At 51.2% G+C, this 16031-nt stretch overlaps 1 protein-coding gene across 14 annotated transcripts in view; it reads right to left on the reverse strand.

Moving 5' to 3' along the window:
• PSD (pleckstrin and Sec7 domain containing) overlaps positions 1-16031 on the reverse strand; it is an 83427-nt gene that overhangs the window by 23781 nt on the left and 43615 nt on the right. For 9 of the 14 annotated variants that reach the window (XM_090057993.1, XM_090057995.1, XM_090057996.1 and 6 more), the window contains 5 exons: positions 12883-13083; positions 12224-12304; positions 11597-11709; positions 10720-10778; positions 10057-10146 (listed from right to left, as the gene is read on the reverse strand). In XM_090057993.1, coding sequence (XP_089914119.1) covers positions 10057-10146; positions 10720-10778; positions 11597-11709; positions 12224-12304; positions 12883-13083 — 544 coding nt within the window. The remainder of the gene's footprint in view (positions 1-10056; positions 10147-10719; positions 10779-11596; positions 11710-12223; positions 12305-12882; positions 13084-16031) is intronic. The other 5 variants (XM_090058000.1, XM_090057992.1, XM_090057998.1 and 2 more) reach the window with 4 other exon arrangements.

Here is a 16031-nt window from a genome sequence, read left to right on the forward strand (position 1 = left end):
TTAATCCTGATTTTGAATTTCTCAGCTAACAGATGGTAACACTCTTGTCAGGCCCCCTCATCTCTGGAAATACTATGATGTCTTTTCAACCTTCACCTTCACAAAGTTTTAGTCTGTGAATTTCCCTGGTTTTTACCAGTCTAATGACTGGGGTGTGGAGTATAGCAAACTTTAAAGGGGTGTTCCAGGTGACTTCCTGAGGTTGGCAGGACAGAGTTCAACTCCTGTAGGCTACAGCTGACTGGAGGGGTCAGGAAGATCATAATCATCTCATTGCTAGTGTGCATCTCCCCCATCTGTCCATAATCATACGGTCTCATTTCTCATACTACAGCTCTAAGCTCTTTGGGGCAAGGACCAGCTTTTGGGATGTGTGGGTATGTGTACAGCACCTACACAGTGAAGCTGGGTCCCAATGTGCTACTTCCCTACAAATGCAGTAGCTAATGGTGACAGGAAAACATGCAGGAGAGGGGATGGTACAGCAGAGACCAGGGAATCCTTGGTGACAGGGAACATCACTCCCCTTCCATCCCAGGAGATATCCTGTCTAGTTGCATCATTCAGGTATTGTGGGGCCTAAGGTTCACCTGGCTAACTCATAGCCCCTATGGTATGAAGCCAATGGGTGAATGATACAACAAAATCTTGGGACAACAAAGGCCAAAAAGAGGACAGGAGTGATGTGAAGGTCAGAGGGTCCAGGCGACCTCCTGAGGCAGGGGCAGGCAAAATATGGCCTGTGGCCTGAATCTGGCCTACTAGGCTATTTTATCTGGCCCACAGGTCACCTAAAAAATTTAGAAAATTAGTATTTTTCTGCCCCTGGCTGCCTATCAAAGATGACAGGAGCCAGGGGCAGTAGGACCCAGGGGAAGCCATCAGCAGGACCAAATGGCTACAGAAGCAAGGCCTGGCCACCCCGCCTCCCCCACCCCCAGCCAGAAGCCTCATGCAGAGCAGAGGGTTCTGGCCTGGGACCCCAGGGCTGTTCCTGCCTTCCTGCATTGGAGGGAAATACAGATAAGAAGTGGGGGAAGGGAGGGGAGGATCATGGGTGATCGCCTCAGTCTTCAGGGTTAGGCCAAGCCAGCTACTGAGTTCCCAGCCTGCAGCCAGGAACCACAGGGTGCCACAGCAGCCAGTGTGGGGCGGAGAGGAGTGGTGGCAGCTGCAGGCAGGGAAGCACTGCAAGTGGCACCAAGTGGGGGGGAGGCAGTGGCAGTGAGCAGGTGTGTGGAGCTCAGCAACAGCTGGCTGGGAATGCAGAATCTGCACTGGTGTGCCGGGGCCAAGGTCAGCAGGGCCCAGAGCAGGGCAGCAGGAACTCAGAGCTCAGGCCAGTAGGGGCTCTGGATCCAGGACGGCTCACTCTCTCCCTGCTGGCGGAGCCCGGCTTGGCTCCACAGTCTCTGCTGGCCCCTGCCCTACGCTCCTGTCACCCCACTCTGGGCTCTGCTGTCGCTGTACTCGCATACTCACTCACTCCCACTCCTCCTGCCTGCTGCAGCCATTTGCCTGCCACTGCCATCACTCCCCTCCCCACCCCCCGCTGGTTGTTCTGGCACCACATGGTTCCCGGCTGCTGCATCAGGCCACAGGATTCAGCAGGAGCTGTCCTGGCCCCTGCAGTCTCTGCTGTACAGCTAGGACATGGTGTCAGAGTGGCTAGCTAGGGCAGAAGACAGGGAACTGGCAGAAGGGTAGTAGTGGCAGATGGGGGGAAGTGGCTGTGAGCAGCAGCACAGGGTCACGGCAGTGCCCCAGGGACAAGAGCGGCAGGAGCATGGAGCCCAGGCTTGGAGGAGCATTGTGGGGGGCTCTGTCTGCCATGGGGCAGTTGTGGGCAAATCCTCCCCAGCCACCCTCTTCCCCCAACACAGCCTCCCAGAAACCCCATACCCACCCGCACCCCATATTCAGGCACACATCCACACACTCCCCCATCCCATATACAGCCCCCATGCCTATCCAGCCCCCCACAAACCACAAATTCCCCTTACACACCCACACACTCCCCCATATCCCACAAACTTATATCCACTCACCCATACCACCCCATGACTCCCACCTCCCAGCCATATAAGAATAAGACTTCATTTTAAGCTATTGTGCAATCACCTCTATGTGCACTACCAAACACATGTCAATCAGGACAAAAATATTTTTTGAAATTAAATTAATGAATGTTGTAGTATATGTCTAATTTTTAGAATATAATTTTGTATTTTTCAGGTTCCAAGATGGCAAACCCATGCTGAAAGGAGTACTTCTGGTGGGGGGCAAGGGTTGGGACTTCTCGTGGCAAAGGCCAGGAGTTAGGGGAGGGACTTCTGGTTCCAAGATGACAACCAGGGGGCAGGGCACCTGTCAAGGTTGGAGCTACCCTTGTGGCCCTCTGCCTGAAATAACTGCCTGCCCTGTCCTGAGGCCTGTTTAAGTGGAGCCCACACTTGCAGCCCTAAGCCCTGCACAGGGGTGATGCCTGGATGCAGTAGGCTCTCCTGGGTCCCTCCTCTTAATAACATTCTCCTGCAGCTGTCAAGAGGCTTGTGAAGACCCACCTCCAATGCCCCAGCAAGCTTCAGGAGCCTTGTCAGAGACTGGCCAGCCCCTCCCCTCTGCTCCCCCACAAACCTTAAGAAGCTTGTGTGTTCCTAGTGAGCTAAAATTAGACAGCCAGCTGTGTGACAAGCTTAAATAGGATCCTTGGTCTCCAGACAGCCCTATTCAGGTTTCTCATCCTATTTAGGCTAGGTAGGATAGGCCAAACCTAACAAGGCCATGCAAGGGGCTCAAGCAAGCCTACCAGAGCATGGGGAAATGGCAGACTCAGCCCAACAAGCATCCTCAAGTTTGCAGCAGCCCACGGGAACAGCATCCCAAAGAACAATGGATGGTCTGTCAGAGGCTGGCGCATCCCCTGCACTCCCCTTCATTCTTTTCTTTGCTTCCCTGCCCCATCTCTTGGCACTTTTTGTGACACCACAACTGCTCCAGTCTCCTTGCTCTCCATATCCCATCAAACTCCCATATATCATTGAACCAGCCACAGGAAGTGAGTGCTTTCAAAGGTGGGGTGTGTTTGTGTGTTTATGTTAGAGAGAGAGAAGAAGAGAGAGAGAGAGAAAGTTGGGGGTCTGGCATGGGTGTTCCTTGAACTAACAGGAGTTACCACTCAAGGTAGGGACAGCAATTCAGGGAGTTACTCCTCCTCTGCCCCATTATCACATAGTAGAACCCCAGGAACTGCTTTTACATGCTTGTTACTCTATTCCCAAGTTAAGCAGAGGTGTAACTGGTAGGGACGCACTGATAGAGATTTTTGGGGCCGACAACGATATCCGATTTTAAAGGAAGCATATCGGCGGATACTGATCTGATTTCTGGTATACCATGGAGAGCTGCCTCCAGCTGGTAAGTCCATTGTGATGGAAGGGGAGGAGGGAGGGAAGGGGCATAGGGGGGAGGGGCAGATCAAGGCCCCTATGGTGAGGGAGGGGGCAGGGGAAAGTGCTGCCTAGCTGGGGCATGGTAGGGCACAGGATGGAGGTATGGGGGAGGGACAGCTACCACTGCTGCTTGCACCCCGGGGGGGTAGGGGAGGTGGATCTGCATGGGGCGAGAGGGCAAGCTGTAGCTGTGGGCTGGAGCCAGGCTCTTCTCGCCAGGTGCTGGGCTCGGAGTGGGGGCTATGGAGGGGGTTGCAGCCACCCCAAATTTTGCCCTAGCTCCCTCCCAGTGCTGTTGCTGCCACATGCCCAGCGCAGCCCTGGGTCTTCCCAGCATGTGGGAGGAGGCAGGGGTTAATTTGGGAAGAGCAGGGGCTGCGCTGGGTATGTGGAGGTGGTGGTGCTGAGAGGGAGCTACAGCAAATTTTGGGGTGGCTGCAGCCCCCTCTGTAGCCCCCGGCAAGAAGAGCCCAGCTCCAACCCGCAGTTGCAGCCCGCCTGCTTGCCCCACACAGATCCATAGGGTACCTCCTGCTCCTGGGGTGCGTGCAGCAGCAGGAGCCACCCCCTACCCGGTGAGTCGCACCTCCGTGCTGCACCTGGACCCACTCCGGCTGGGTAGCACCTGCCCCTTCCCCCTCCCTTACCACGGGGGCATTCATCTGCACACAACCCCCAACGGGGGCTTCCCTTCCCTCTCCCCTTCCACCACAATGGACTTACCAGCTGGAGGCAGCTCTCCAGGCTGCCGAGCTTTGCTCTTTGCTGCCTGAGTGCTGCACTGCAGCTGCGTGCACACACTGGCATTTATCAGTCAAATTATCAGCCCCATTGGGCCAATTTCCAATACAGCCAATTTTCTTTTTATCGGTACCGAACCGATATTGGACCAATGTATTGGTGCACCTCTAGTAACTGGTAGTCTGTCTCCTGAGCAGCAGAGATGCATCTGTTAGGCCTTGCACACTGGCTGCAAGACTGGGTACAGAGGGGCTCAAGGCTCTGATCACGTGGAGCAGAGCAGAGACAGGAGTCCCCCCGCAAGGCCTCCCTTCCCATGGGAGACAGATGCTAGAGCCCTTAATCTGGCAGCAACTGCAAGGCCAGAGAAGGATTTAACTTGGCTGCTGGCAGCAATGCCTCCCCTCAGAGCAGCAGCATTTCCCACAGGGAGGAATGGTGAGGCTCATGGGGTGATTCCTGACCCTGCTGTGCTTCAAGTGAAGACAGCCTCAGACCCCTACCTCCATTCTGGCACCCCTCTTTACTGAGCATCCAGGGTTTGTGCCCCAGTTTGTGCCCCAACCTTAGTTATACAACTGGAACTAGGAAACAGAGGATTACATTAAAGGAGCTAGCAAAAGACCAGCCAGCCCTGTGGTGTCATCTTCTGCTTTGCACATGCAGATCTTGCCAGACTGCACTGCAGGCGCCCAGTCTTTAAAATCTTAGCCTGCGTGCTGTGCTCATGTGGGAGTTCAGTGTTTGCAGCAGGCGTGGAACCAGAAATGAGTTTTATAGGCCGAACTAAGGAGAGAGGTACAGGCAGCAAGGGGCCCTTCCTCACAGTGAGTGTTACCACAGTCCCCTAGAACTGGTCCTACTTTGGACCAGGTCTGTATATTCTGTGCATCCCAAGAATATTTCTGCATTTTACCTGAAAGAGTCACTGAATAAAATACAGCTTAGACCAGTGATCAGAACCCAGGGCTCTTGCCCTTTCCAGATGACTACCTTAACTACTAGGCTACATGTCATACTTATACCTGTGCTCCCTCACTGGCTCAATGAGTCATGAATGCTTTGCTGCAGAGTGGCAAAAAGGGGTGGAAATAGCCCTGACTCAAAGCAACTTATAGCCTGGGCTTTTTTCTAGGAGGCAGGAGAAGTGGGTTTGCAGCCCCTCAGGCAGGGAAGGAAGATTAAATCTGTATCAGCCACATCTCTGGAAACCACTCTACCTGAAAGGTAATCACCATAATTTACAGCATATAAGATGTATTTTTTTCCTCCCCAAAAAAGGAAGTCCAAAATTAAAGTGTATCTTATACAGGAAACCCTCGCCATTCGTGGGGGATATGTTCCTATATCCCCTGTGAATGGCAAAATCTGTGAATAAGGCACTGCATTCATGAACGCCATCTGTGTTCATGAACGCAGTGCCCCCAGAGGTGAGTTGGGGGGAGCACGGCTGCACTGGTGGCAGCGGGAGCACGGTGGCAGTGGTGGGAGCCTGGCAGCGGCGGTGGGAGCCTGGCGGCAGCAAGCACAGAGCTCCCAAGATGCTCCTTTAAGTGTATTTAAGATGTGGGTTCAGCATTCGCAAGTATTTAAAACCACAGATGCCAAAACGTGAATAGTGAGGGTTTCATGTACATCAAAGCTATGAGTAGGCCGATCCCATCAGCCTGTGCTGGGCATGCTTTGAGACCGTCTACTTGATACAGCTCCAGCAGAGGTTAAGCGGAGGAAGGGCCTTGTTTCTGGACCTGACTGAGTTTGGGTATGAGCAGGTCAGCACTGTCAGGACTAGCATAGTTCTGGACCTGTGCACACGGAGAGCTCTAGGGACCAACAGAACTTTACTGTCATGCAGGAAGGCACTTTGGGGGCTCCATGCCTCCAGAAGTAGGCTGGACTTGTGTGGGGAGCTTCAGGATCACATTTTTGGATTTTGGCATCTCACATCCACCTAAGACCTACTTTAGGTGCTGAAAGGCTCCGGCTCCAAGATCAGGAAAGGGCTCCATGAGAGATCAACTCTGCCATGGCTAGAGAAGCCTACGACCAGCAAGGTGTCCTGAAGTTCTTGACAGAGAGATAAAAATCAACAGCAGGAGGATACATGGAGGCACCTTTCTGCCTCTGGCCTGGGGAAATATTCTCAGCAAGACAGCACAAATAAGATCTCACGGGCCTAAACACTGAAGGGGCTCAGCAGATGGCATGGGGGAGGGAGGCAGAGACAAGTTAAGTTAATTCTTTTGTTAAGTGAGGGAGGCAAAATTCTTTTGTTGCAAATTGCTCAGAAAGACCACAGTGGGTCCAAATGGTTTTTACCCTATAGATTTCTATTAGAAAAATCTGTGTTTATCTTGTGATTCCTGTGTTGATAGCTGCAGACCTAACAATACTAATATCAAATAGCACTCTTAAAAGGATCTCATGGAATCCCAGGGTGCCACAACATCCCAGTTGAGAATCACTGATTTAGCAATACCTAGGGGAATGATGTGGCTACATCCCCAGGAAGGACTAAAAACAGCACAAAGGGGAATTAAGTTTTCTTACCATAATTAGTCCTGCCCTCCCCCCCTCCCTCCTCACATTACTGGTCCTGGGACTGGGCAGAAGCCAGCTTTACATTCCTCAGCATTTCCCCACCACAGTTCTCAAGGCATTTTGCAAATCCTGATGATTCCCCAGGTCAGTATCATTATTTCTGTATCACCAGATGGGGAAACTGAAGCACAGGAAAGCACTTGTACATGACCAGACCTTAAAATCAACAGCAGAGCTGGGAAGGGAACCCAGCCCTTCTAGTTCGCAGCCTTGCAAGTCAGATGCAAAGTTCTCATTTCCTTCCAAGCCTGTGGGACTGCCAGGTACCATAGAATGGGCAGTGAGGGATTTGACACATGATCACAGGTGCTGTGCTAGTTTTCACATAAGGCAGAAAGGCTTTGTTGTTCCTGCACTGATCCCAGCCACTACACTCAGAGCCAGGTTGAGCAGGGCATCAGTAACAGACCTGCTGAGCACATTCACTGTGGGACAGAGCATGCTGGGATGTGGAGTTGCCCTCGAGGCCCTGCTTGCCCCGTGCATGCTGCTGTGATTAGGCCAGGATACCTCGGCAGCAGCAGCAGCTCACCAGCTTGGAGAAACAAGAGGCTGTTATCTTGTGCTGCATCCTGGTTGCGGCAGAAGCAAGCCTGAATGGAGCAGGGGAAGCATGGAGTGGGTGGCGCAGGGCCAAGGATGTGTGAGCTGGGGGAGGATGTTCTCTCCCACATGAGGGCTTAGTCACGAGAGCTGAATTACTCCCTGGGAGCTGGAAAAAGCTACCCCATTCCCAGAAAGTTCCCAGGTTGAGGAAGCCAGCTTTCTTCTACACAGTGAGTCACCAAAGCAGAAGCTAACTCAGACAACTATCACCATCCCTCCTGTGACTGGCCTAATGCAGTCACTGCTGATGCACTGTCACTCCCTGTCCCCTCCTCTGCTGCTCCTGCATGTGGACATGGAAGGGAGGTGGCAGCCCAGTGTTCCTATAGCATCACTGCTTCCACAGGTGAACAAGGGCTCAGCATGCAAGTTTGCCACTGCTGAGATTCCTGCCTTTCCCAAGCAACCCTGCTGATGGCTATCAAGGCATTTCACAGACATCTGCACGTTCTGGCTCCCACCTCCTTGGGAAGCATACCCCGGAAAGCCAAGTCACAAAACAGGAAAGAACCTACTCAAAGTCAGGCTGTTTGGGGAACTCCCAGCATCCATGCTCTCCTTTCACCATGGGCCTTTCCTCCCTCTCCACTCCACTGCACCCTGCCTATATAGCCATGCTGCACTCCTCATAGCTTCAGGTTCCGGGAGAACAGACTTCCCCAGGATGCTGAGCTTTGTTTTGATTCACCTCAGAGAGGGAAACCCCAGTACAGCCCAGCAAGCAGCAAGGGGATGTGGGCTCAAAGAGAAAACATGCCCCCTGCCAACCCACCTATCCATGTGTGTCACGAGTGGTGGGATCCCCACACCCATCCTCAGTCTCATTTTTAGCGGGTATCTGGCTACATAAGAGCAAAGCAACCCTTTAATGAACCAACCACAAAACAATCTGGATACAAACAGATGCACATGCTCAGGACAAAGAGACTCTAGTTGGGAGGGTCCCCGCTTTGTGGGAGGGAGGCGTGGGAAATCCTGCATGTTCCTCCCTGGCTGACCTAAGGAGAGACTTTGGCCAGAGCAGATAGGTGTTCTGAATCAGAAGGAAACAACCCCATGAAGATGGAAGAAGGAGGGCAAGTGCATGAGGTGCCCTCTGTCAGCTCCAAAGCAGTAGAGAGCAAGCACCTTGGCTCAGCCCAAGCATGGGGTCTCCCATAGAACAGGGACCTTCTCTACACTACACTGGGTGCACCTACACGTAGAATTAATTTGAAGCAATAAATTTTGGTGCTTATTGCACTGGAGTTTATTGCTTTTGTGTGCACTATTTGAACATGTGCCCAGGACTGCAGCAGGTTGAGCCAGGTCAGAGCAGTGCTGGTTGGCAGGAGGCCTGGGGTGTCAGCCTGACAGCCCAGGGCTGCTCCTCCTGGCTCAACGTGCTGCGGAGGGGCTGGCTGGGGCCTCCAGTTACTCCAGTGCAGGGCTAGCCAGTAGGCAGCCCCCACACTGAAGCACTCTCATGCCCCAGCCAGCTGCATCTATATATGTAATGTTGCAAAGTAAAAAATTCCACAGCAGGATAGCGCTTGTATTCACAAGTAGTATCCTACTGCAGAGTTTACTAGTTTACTCCAGCCTAATAGCCCTGCATGTGTAGATGTTAGACATTTACTGTGGAGCTAATTAGTCTACTTTGTAGTAAATGTCTCGTGTAGACATACCCACTGAGTCCAGATGGCTCACTGCCTCTGTTACAGCCGTGCTAAGTTCCCACGGTCTATATTAGCAGTATCTTAATTGATTTCCATTGTAAAGCCTTATGGGTACCTATTGCATAATTCCCACCCATAAGTCTCAAGAAAAGGGCATTCTGGGACTTTTTGCAAGGTCACCGCTGTCTTGAAGAACACAACAATGATTCCTTGAACCATTTGGTCCTGTTTGTATCTACAGTGGCACTGAGCCCATTCAGGCTTTAGCCAGTGATTCAACCGGCTGATAAGCAGTCTGTTTATTTATTATTAGACCAGCAGGATGTGCATAAATGCAGGTACAATGTTCTGAAAGTCAGGGCTTTGGGCAGGGCAACTCCTCTAATACAGTGGTTCTCAACCCTTTTCAAGTTGAAGCACCCCATGAGAGAGACTCAAGACACCTCTCAAAAAATGCCAGAACTTAGTTTTCACTCATGGTTTGACAAACTAAAAATACGAGAACAATTCTTCTGTTGAAAATAATTCAGAAAGATCCCAACAGACTGGAATGGTTTTAACACTGCAATTCCTATTTGAAATCTCTGTGTTTATTATATGAATCATGTCTGCATACCTAACAGTGCTAACACTGTGTGGCACCCTGGTTGAGAATCACTGCTGTACTGCAACCCATGCTGGAGCACTGATGCAAAACTAGGGAAGAAAGTGGCTTTACAGGGATTTATAAGATCTGGTTCAGAACAATGGTTCTCCCCTTGAAGTGAGCACCAGCTCTGGGGAAAGTTGCTGGCTCAGGTAATGATGGCTCTGCTGCCTATTCATGCAGTCTGCTCCAGGTGTGAGAACACACGCATTCAGTACACTGAACATAATGGCTTGAGTGACCCAGCTGGCCCTGTGGGATCATTTCATATAAAATAGCTTGCAAGCAGTTTCCCAAGATCCTGCCTTAACTCCTGCTGGCCTGTTTGGTTGAGAAGCCCAAACTGTTTTACCTTGAGCAGTTCCTTGGGGAAATCTCTTCCTCCGTTGAGGCCTTCCAAGTTCCCAATGAAGTCAGAGCAGGACATTCTCTTCCCGATGTTCTGAGGGAGCCAGGGAAGAAGAAACATGGCTTTGAGAAGTGGGGGCAGTGGCTGCACAGAGCGTCTTCCCCACCCAGGTTCCTCAGGGACAAGTGAAGCACAGGTAAGCACGTGGACCTTGCGAAAGGCTGCATGGAAGCCTCCTTTCCTAAGGTCCAGGGACCTTTCAATAGCATCTGTCTTGAGCTTCCAAGGTCAGAGCTACCCCCCTTCGGGACACTCCTCTCATCTGGTATCTGATTCTGGTTTCCTCCTGCTACTTCTTGTCCAAGCTGTTTCTCTCTTCCTCTCTAACCCGCCATGCTTCCCTCCTTCTTGCTCCTTAGCCCTTGCTCTGCTCTCTGCTGCTTGGTCCACTCCTCTCCTCCCTCATTCAGTCTCTCCCCTTTCTTCCCCATGATTCATTCCTCCCTTCTGCAGTTTCTCCTTCTCATCCTCTTCAAGTGGGGTTTGTCCCTTACAGGTCCAAGGCTGGCTCTCTGTGCAAGTCATATCTCCTGTGGAACTGGAGTGTGGCATGAGGGGGTGGAATTCCTTGGGAGGGGGAAGAGAGCAGACAGAGTGTAGACTTACATGCCCATGAAGGTCTGTGTTTAACAGCATCAGAGCACAGGTCAGAGTGTGGGCTCCATCTGCAGCACAAACAACACACATGGTCAGAGCCCCCACAACCCTGCTGCATGTGGCCATTCAGTCCACACATAAAACAGAGACTCCTGCCATGCGGAGGGTGCTGACCCTGACAAGAGCTCTAACACTGCTCCCAAGAGTGATCATGCGATTTAAGGGACACTGTGTAGTTGCTGAGGTGCTGTGTTTACAAGATGATGCTTCATTACATTCTGGGACCAAATGGACCATAAGTCATTCCAGAACAGCACCCTTCCCATCCTGGATTAATGTTACAACATTCCTAGGGGTGGGGCAAGGAAGCTGTGGGAGATGCATGACATGGCCTGTTCCATCCAGCGAGCCATGCTGGTAGAACTGAATCAAGGCCAATTCAGTTTGTGAATACCCAAGCATGCACAGCTGAATCAAAGCACAGGCACAGGGAGCCACGATGAAATAGAGAGGTCTGGGCAACTTCTGGCAGCGACTGAGCAGCAGGGCTTCTGGCCTACCTAACCCTGCTACTCTGAGTTACAGGGCTCAGATGTTAATGATTTCTCTTCTTGTGTGAATCTGCTACAGAGCAGAGTTAAGGGGGCTTGAAGGTTAAACATCTGTCTTTTTAATGTATAGCCATTGCTCTGAATTCCTGGGGTTTAAAAGGCTGTTTGGGGAGAATGACAACATTCCTGCAATGCCAGTTTCATGCTTAGGTAACTAGCATGAGCACTCAGCCTTAACTCCAGCTTAACCTCATTTTTGTCTGGAATCTGCACCCAGGTTTATGAACACACACACACACACACACACACACAGCCACAGACACGTGGGACCTCACCTTCAGAGGAGACAGCACTGGGATTGCATTCATAATAGCGCTGTGAAAAATGTGCCAGCACACGCTCTCGTTCCTGAGTCTCCCCCATCAGAGCCAACTCCTTCAGAAAGGACCTAAAGAAGAAATGCTGATCAGGAACTGGATCAATCACTGTCTGTGTTAACTCACCCTGTCAAGGAGCAGTGTTCTCTCTGTCCCCTAGAGGAAAGATCCCTCCTCTGGTTGGAAGGGATCCAGAATCTAAGACATCCTCCAGGACTGACAGGTTGTAAAGGAAGGCCAGTGATGCTTTTCCATGTTGTGAGATCCCAGACCCTTTCAGCAAGCTTGCTTGGCTCTGTGTGTGGGGGGGGAGGGGACTTGGCAAAGATGATGTTTCCTGGATAAAAGGAGTAATCTCCTAGACTTGGGAGTGGCTTTGCCACCAACATTAGGCTGAGAGTCAATGCAAGCTTGTTATTCCTGCTGATTTCAGGTCTGAATAGCTTTGCTGTTCTACTGTGGAGTAGCTAGATCCTGAGAAGAAACAGTTCCCATGACCACGTTATGGTTTAAAAACATTGTCTATATAGTTTATTGCATGTCAATTTTATTTTCTAGGCAGACAGACAGATGAGGGATTCTGACCTGAGAGCCTGGTCCAGACTCATGCCAGTGAATACGAAGAATTTCAGATATTCCCCAGCCACCATCTTACTGAACTCATTACTGAAAAAGAGAGGGGTGGGGGGGGAAAGAGTTTAACAGAGTAGAGCAAATGGAGAGAAAAAAAAGAGAGATGGGTAGAGATGGGGGGGAGCAGAGGAATGGAAGACCTTCAGTGCACATAGGAACACAACAGAAGACACGAAGGTAGGACTACAGAAAGTGTGATGGAAGTGGACACACCCTACAATATCTTAATACTTTGATTCGCCATTGCAGGGATACAATCTGGAGTGTACTTTGCTCTCCTTCAGGAGCATTCTGTGTTATTCAGCATGTCTGAAAGCAACACAGCTCAGTGTGACGGCTGAGCCTGGGGCGTCCATGCAGCATCAATGTCTTTTAGATGAAGGTCATGGGACACACTCATCCAGGCTTCTGCGAAGGGCAGGCTGTCCTTGGGACTTGGGCTTTGGTGCAGCTGGCCCTTTGTGCGTGAGTGTCTTTTTGCTAACACTCTCCTTGTGCCATTCCCCAGAAACTTTTCTGCACTTAGGGCCACGTTTTTGCCTAGGGTAGGCTGCTCTGTCTGTCTGACTGAAAGATTCCCTGGATGAATGGCCTTTTCTTATAATACCCACACGTACTTCTTCCCCAAGTGGCGGGCCACATCTGCCTTTTTAAACCCGTCCAGGTTGTATAGCCTCTTGGCCAGGCGCTTGGCAGCCTCAAGGTCAGCCTTGTGCCCGTTGGACAGGGTGTCAGTGCTGCCCAGTGCCAGCTGCTCTGTGCTGTCCATCTCGGAGTCTGAGTCGGAGACCAGCTGACTCAGGGGATGGTCACTGCAAACAGAAACAAAGGCTTCCGGTAAGTCTTGCTACAAAACTTATCCACTGCACCTTGTCATAGAAAGACATCTGGAGTCCTGACCCCAAGCTCACCTCCTCTCTGAGATGAGAGCCAGCCACTTGGCTCTCTAGAACTCTATGGTTAGGAGTCCTGAAAGGTTTCAGTTCTAGACACAACTAGACAATACTAGGGCATGGTACTGGCTGGAAGGGGGAGAAAGTAGGAGCAGATGACAAGACTGCTGCAATGTTAACAGCAGCAGCAAGCTCCTGATGTTGGTCTTACTCTGTGCCCAAACTTGTGCAGTTGGGGGGCAGGCAGGCAAAGATGCAAACCACAGGGACCTATCCTGTAGTCTCCTTCACTGCAGTGGTGTGCACATGAACATACACTGCTCTCCAGCTATGCCTGTGGCCAGAATGGTCTGCACACCCCCATCCCCACACACCTCGCAAAACAGCAACCTTTAAGCAGGAAGGAAATGCAGTCTCTGCCACAGCCTGCTGTTACCAAAACAGAGACAGGCCCATGGGCATGGAATGGAGCAGGATGCTAATCTGGAGGACTGGAGTGCTACATGGATACAGGGTTTCTAGAAGACCATGGGTATCTGCAGCTGCCTTGGTTTATGGCCATTGGTGGCCCAAAGAGAGGACAACAGTTGGAGGATCTGACTGGATCCTATCTTATGACTTTCAGCTCAGACTACCCCTCTGGTGGTGAACAAAGCCCACACACGGGTGCTTTGAGGCTCTAATAATATTTAGCTGGTATCCAGTGTTACATCAGTAGATCACACAGCATCCTATAGAGGAGGGAACCTGCATTACCTCCAATTTACAGATGGGGAAAATGAGGTATGGGGCAGTGAGATGATCTACCCAAGGCTATCCTGCAAGCCAATGGCACAGCTGAAACTGAACCCAGGCTTCCCGAGTGCTTAATCCAATGCTCTGTCCACTAGACCACATTGCTATCATCTAAATGGAAGGACGTATATTATGTCCACATGACCATACACCACTGCTCACTGGAACAAGATCCTGTCCCTTCCAGCAGGAGAGTGGATGAGGACGAGATGATATTAGGCTAGATTGTACAGTCGGGGGAAATCAATCATCTCTGTCAGCACTGCACTGTCTTGCCTGCTTTGTACTGTGGCTGTATCAGGAAGTACTGGGATCCCTTTATCCTTGGATGGCCTAAGGGGAGTGAAGAACAATCCCAAAATGCTATGCACTCTCTACCTGTGGGGACAGACTACCAAGCTCAGCAGAGGTGTGCCAGGGACATCAGTCCTCACCCCACATGCTCTGCTGGGTCCAATCTCCAGCTCAGTGTAACAGGACCAGGGACTGATGGCAGCATGGGCAATTCCCCTGAGTGCCAGCTAGAGAAACCACAGCAGCGTGTGCTTCCCACTCCCTGTAAGACTTTTGTTCTTTCTGCTGGGAGATGCTGACAGTGGGCAGCCCTTCCTTCTCCTCTCTGATGCAGGCCCTGCAAGCCACCGTCCAGTCCTTAATCAATTCCTCGTTACTGCCTTGACACTGTCTGTACTATTTCAGCTCTAACATTCTTTATGGCATCTGGAAATGCTGTACCCAGGCACAGGGCTGAAATCAGCTGCTGGTGACCCACAGCTGTGGGCTACTGTGTGTTCTCAAGTGTGTTTGGAAGGGAGCCACCACTTCCTTGTACTGACAGGAGCTGCTCCTTATTCTACATCCCCACCCTGCACTCATAGCCAACAAAACATTGGGCATCTTTCTGAGCCCACAGAAGGGAAGTCCAAGTTGAGTCACAGGCTGGCTGCAGGCTTTCAAGCTACCAATATGCCACAGACACCATTTTAAATGCCTCAACCTTTTCTGCTGGGCAGAACAGACTCCTCACACTTCCTACTGAAATGGCAGCTTATAGATTCCATAGACATCAGGGCTGGAAGGGACCTCGGAAGATCATCGAGTCCAGCCCCCTGCCCGAAGGGCAGGAAGTCAGCTGGGGTCATAGGATCCCAGCAAGATAAGCATCCAATTTGCTCTTGAAGGTGTTCAATGTAGGTGCTTGAACCACCTCCGCTGGCAGACTGTTCCAGACCTTGGGGGCTCGGACAGTAAAGAAATTCCTCCTTATGTCCAGCCTGAAAAGGTCTTGTAGTAGTTTATGATCATTTGACATTGTCATCCCTTGGGGCGCTCTGGTGAACAAACGTTCCCCCAGATCCTGGTGGTCACCCCTGATAAACTTATAGGTGGCCATCAGATCACCCCTGAGCCTGCACTTTTCCAGGCTAAAGAGCCCCATGGCTCTCAACCTGTTGTCATAAGGTCTGTTTTCCTGATCTCTGATCATGTGCATAGCTATTCTCTGGACTCTCTCACAATTCTCCATATCCTTTTTGAATTGTGGAGCCCAGAACTGGACACAGTACTCCAGCTGCAGCCTCACCAAGGCCGAGTACAAGGGGAGGATGAAGTCCCAGGATTTGCTTTAGAAGCATCTTTGGATGCAAGCCAGCATTTTGGTTGCTTTACTAGCCGCAGCATCGCATTGCAGGCTCATGTTCATCTTGTGGTCAATGATGACCTCCAAGTCTTTCTTCCGTAGTGCTAGCCAGCATAGCACTGCCGAGCCTATGAGGATGCTGCAGGTTTTTCCTCCTAAGGTGGAGAACCTTGCATTTTTCAGTGTTAAACACCATCAGGTTCTCATCCGCCCATTTGCTGAGCCTGTCCAGGTCAGCCTGAATCACCCGCCTGTCTTCAGGTGTGGATGCTTTGCCCCAAAGTTTGGCGTCATCAGCGAACTTGGCCAGTCTGCTTCCAAATCCAATGTCCACAGCATTAATGAAGACGTTGAACAATACCGGTCCAAGGACAGCCTTGGGGGACCCCCTGGTCACAGGACACCATCATGCGTGACTGCCACCAATTACCAC

This window comes from Crocodylus siamensis, chromosome 7 (genome assembly GCF_052110815.1).
Source record: "Crocodylus siamensis isolate JL-2025a chromosome 7, ASM5211081v1, whole genome shotgun sequence".
Taxonomy (NCBI): domain Eukaryota; kingdom Metazoa; phylum Chordata; order Crocodylia; family Crocodylidae; genus Crocodylus; species Crocodylus siamensis.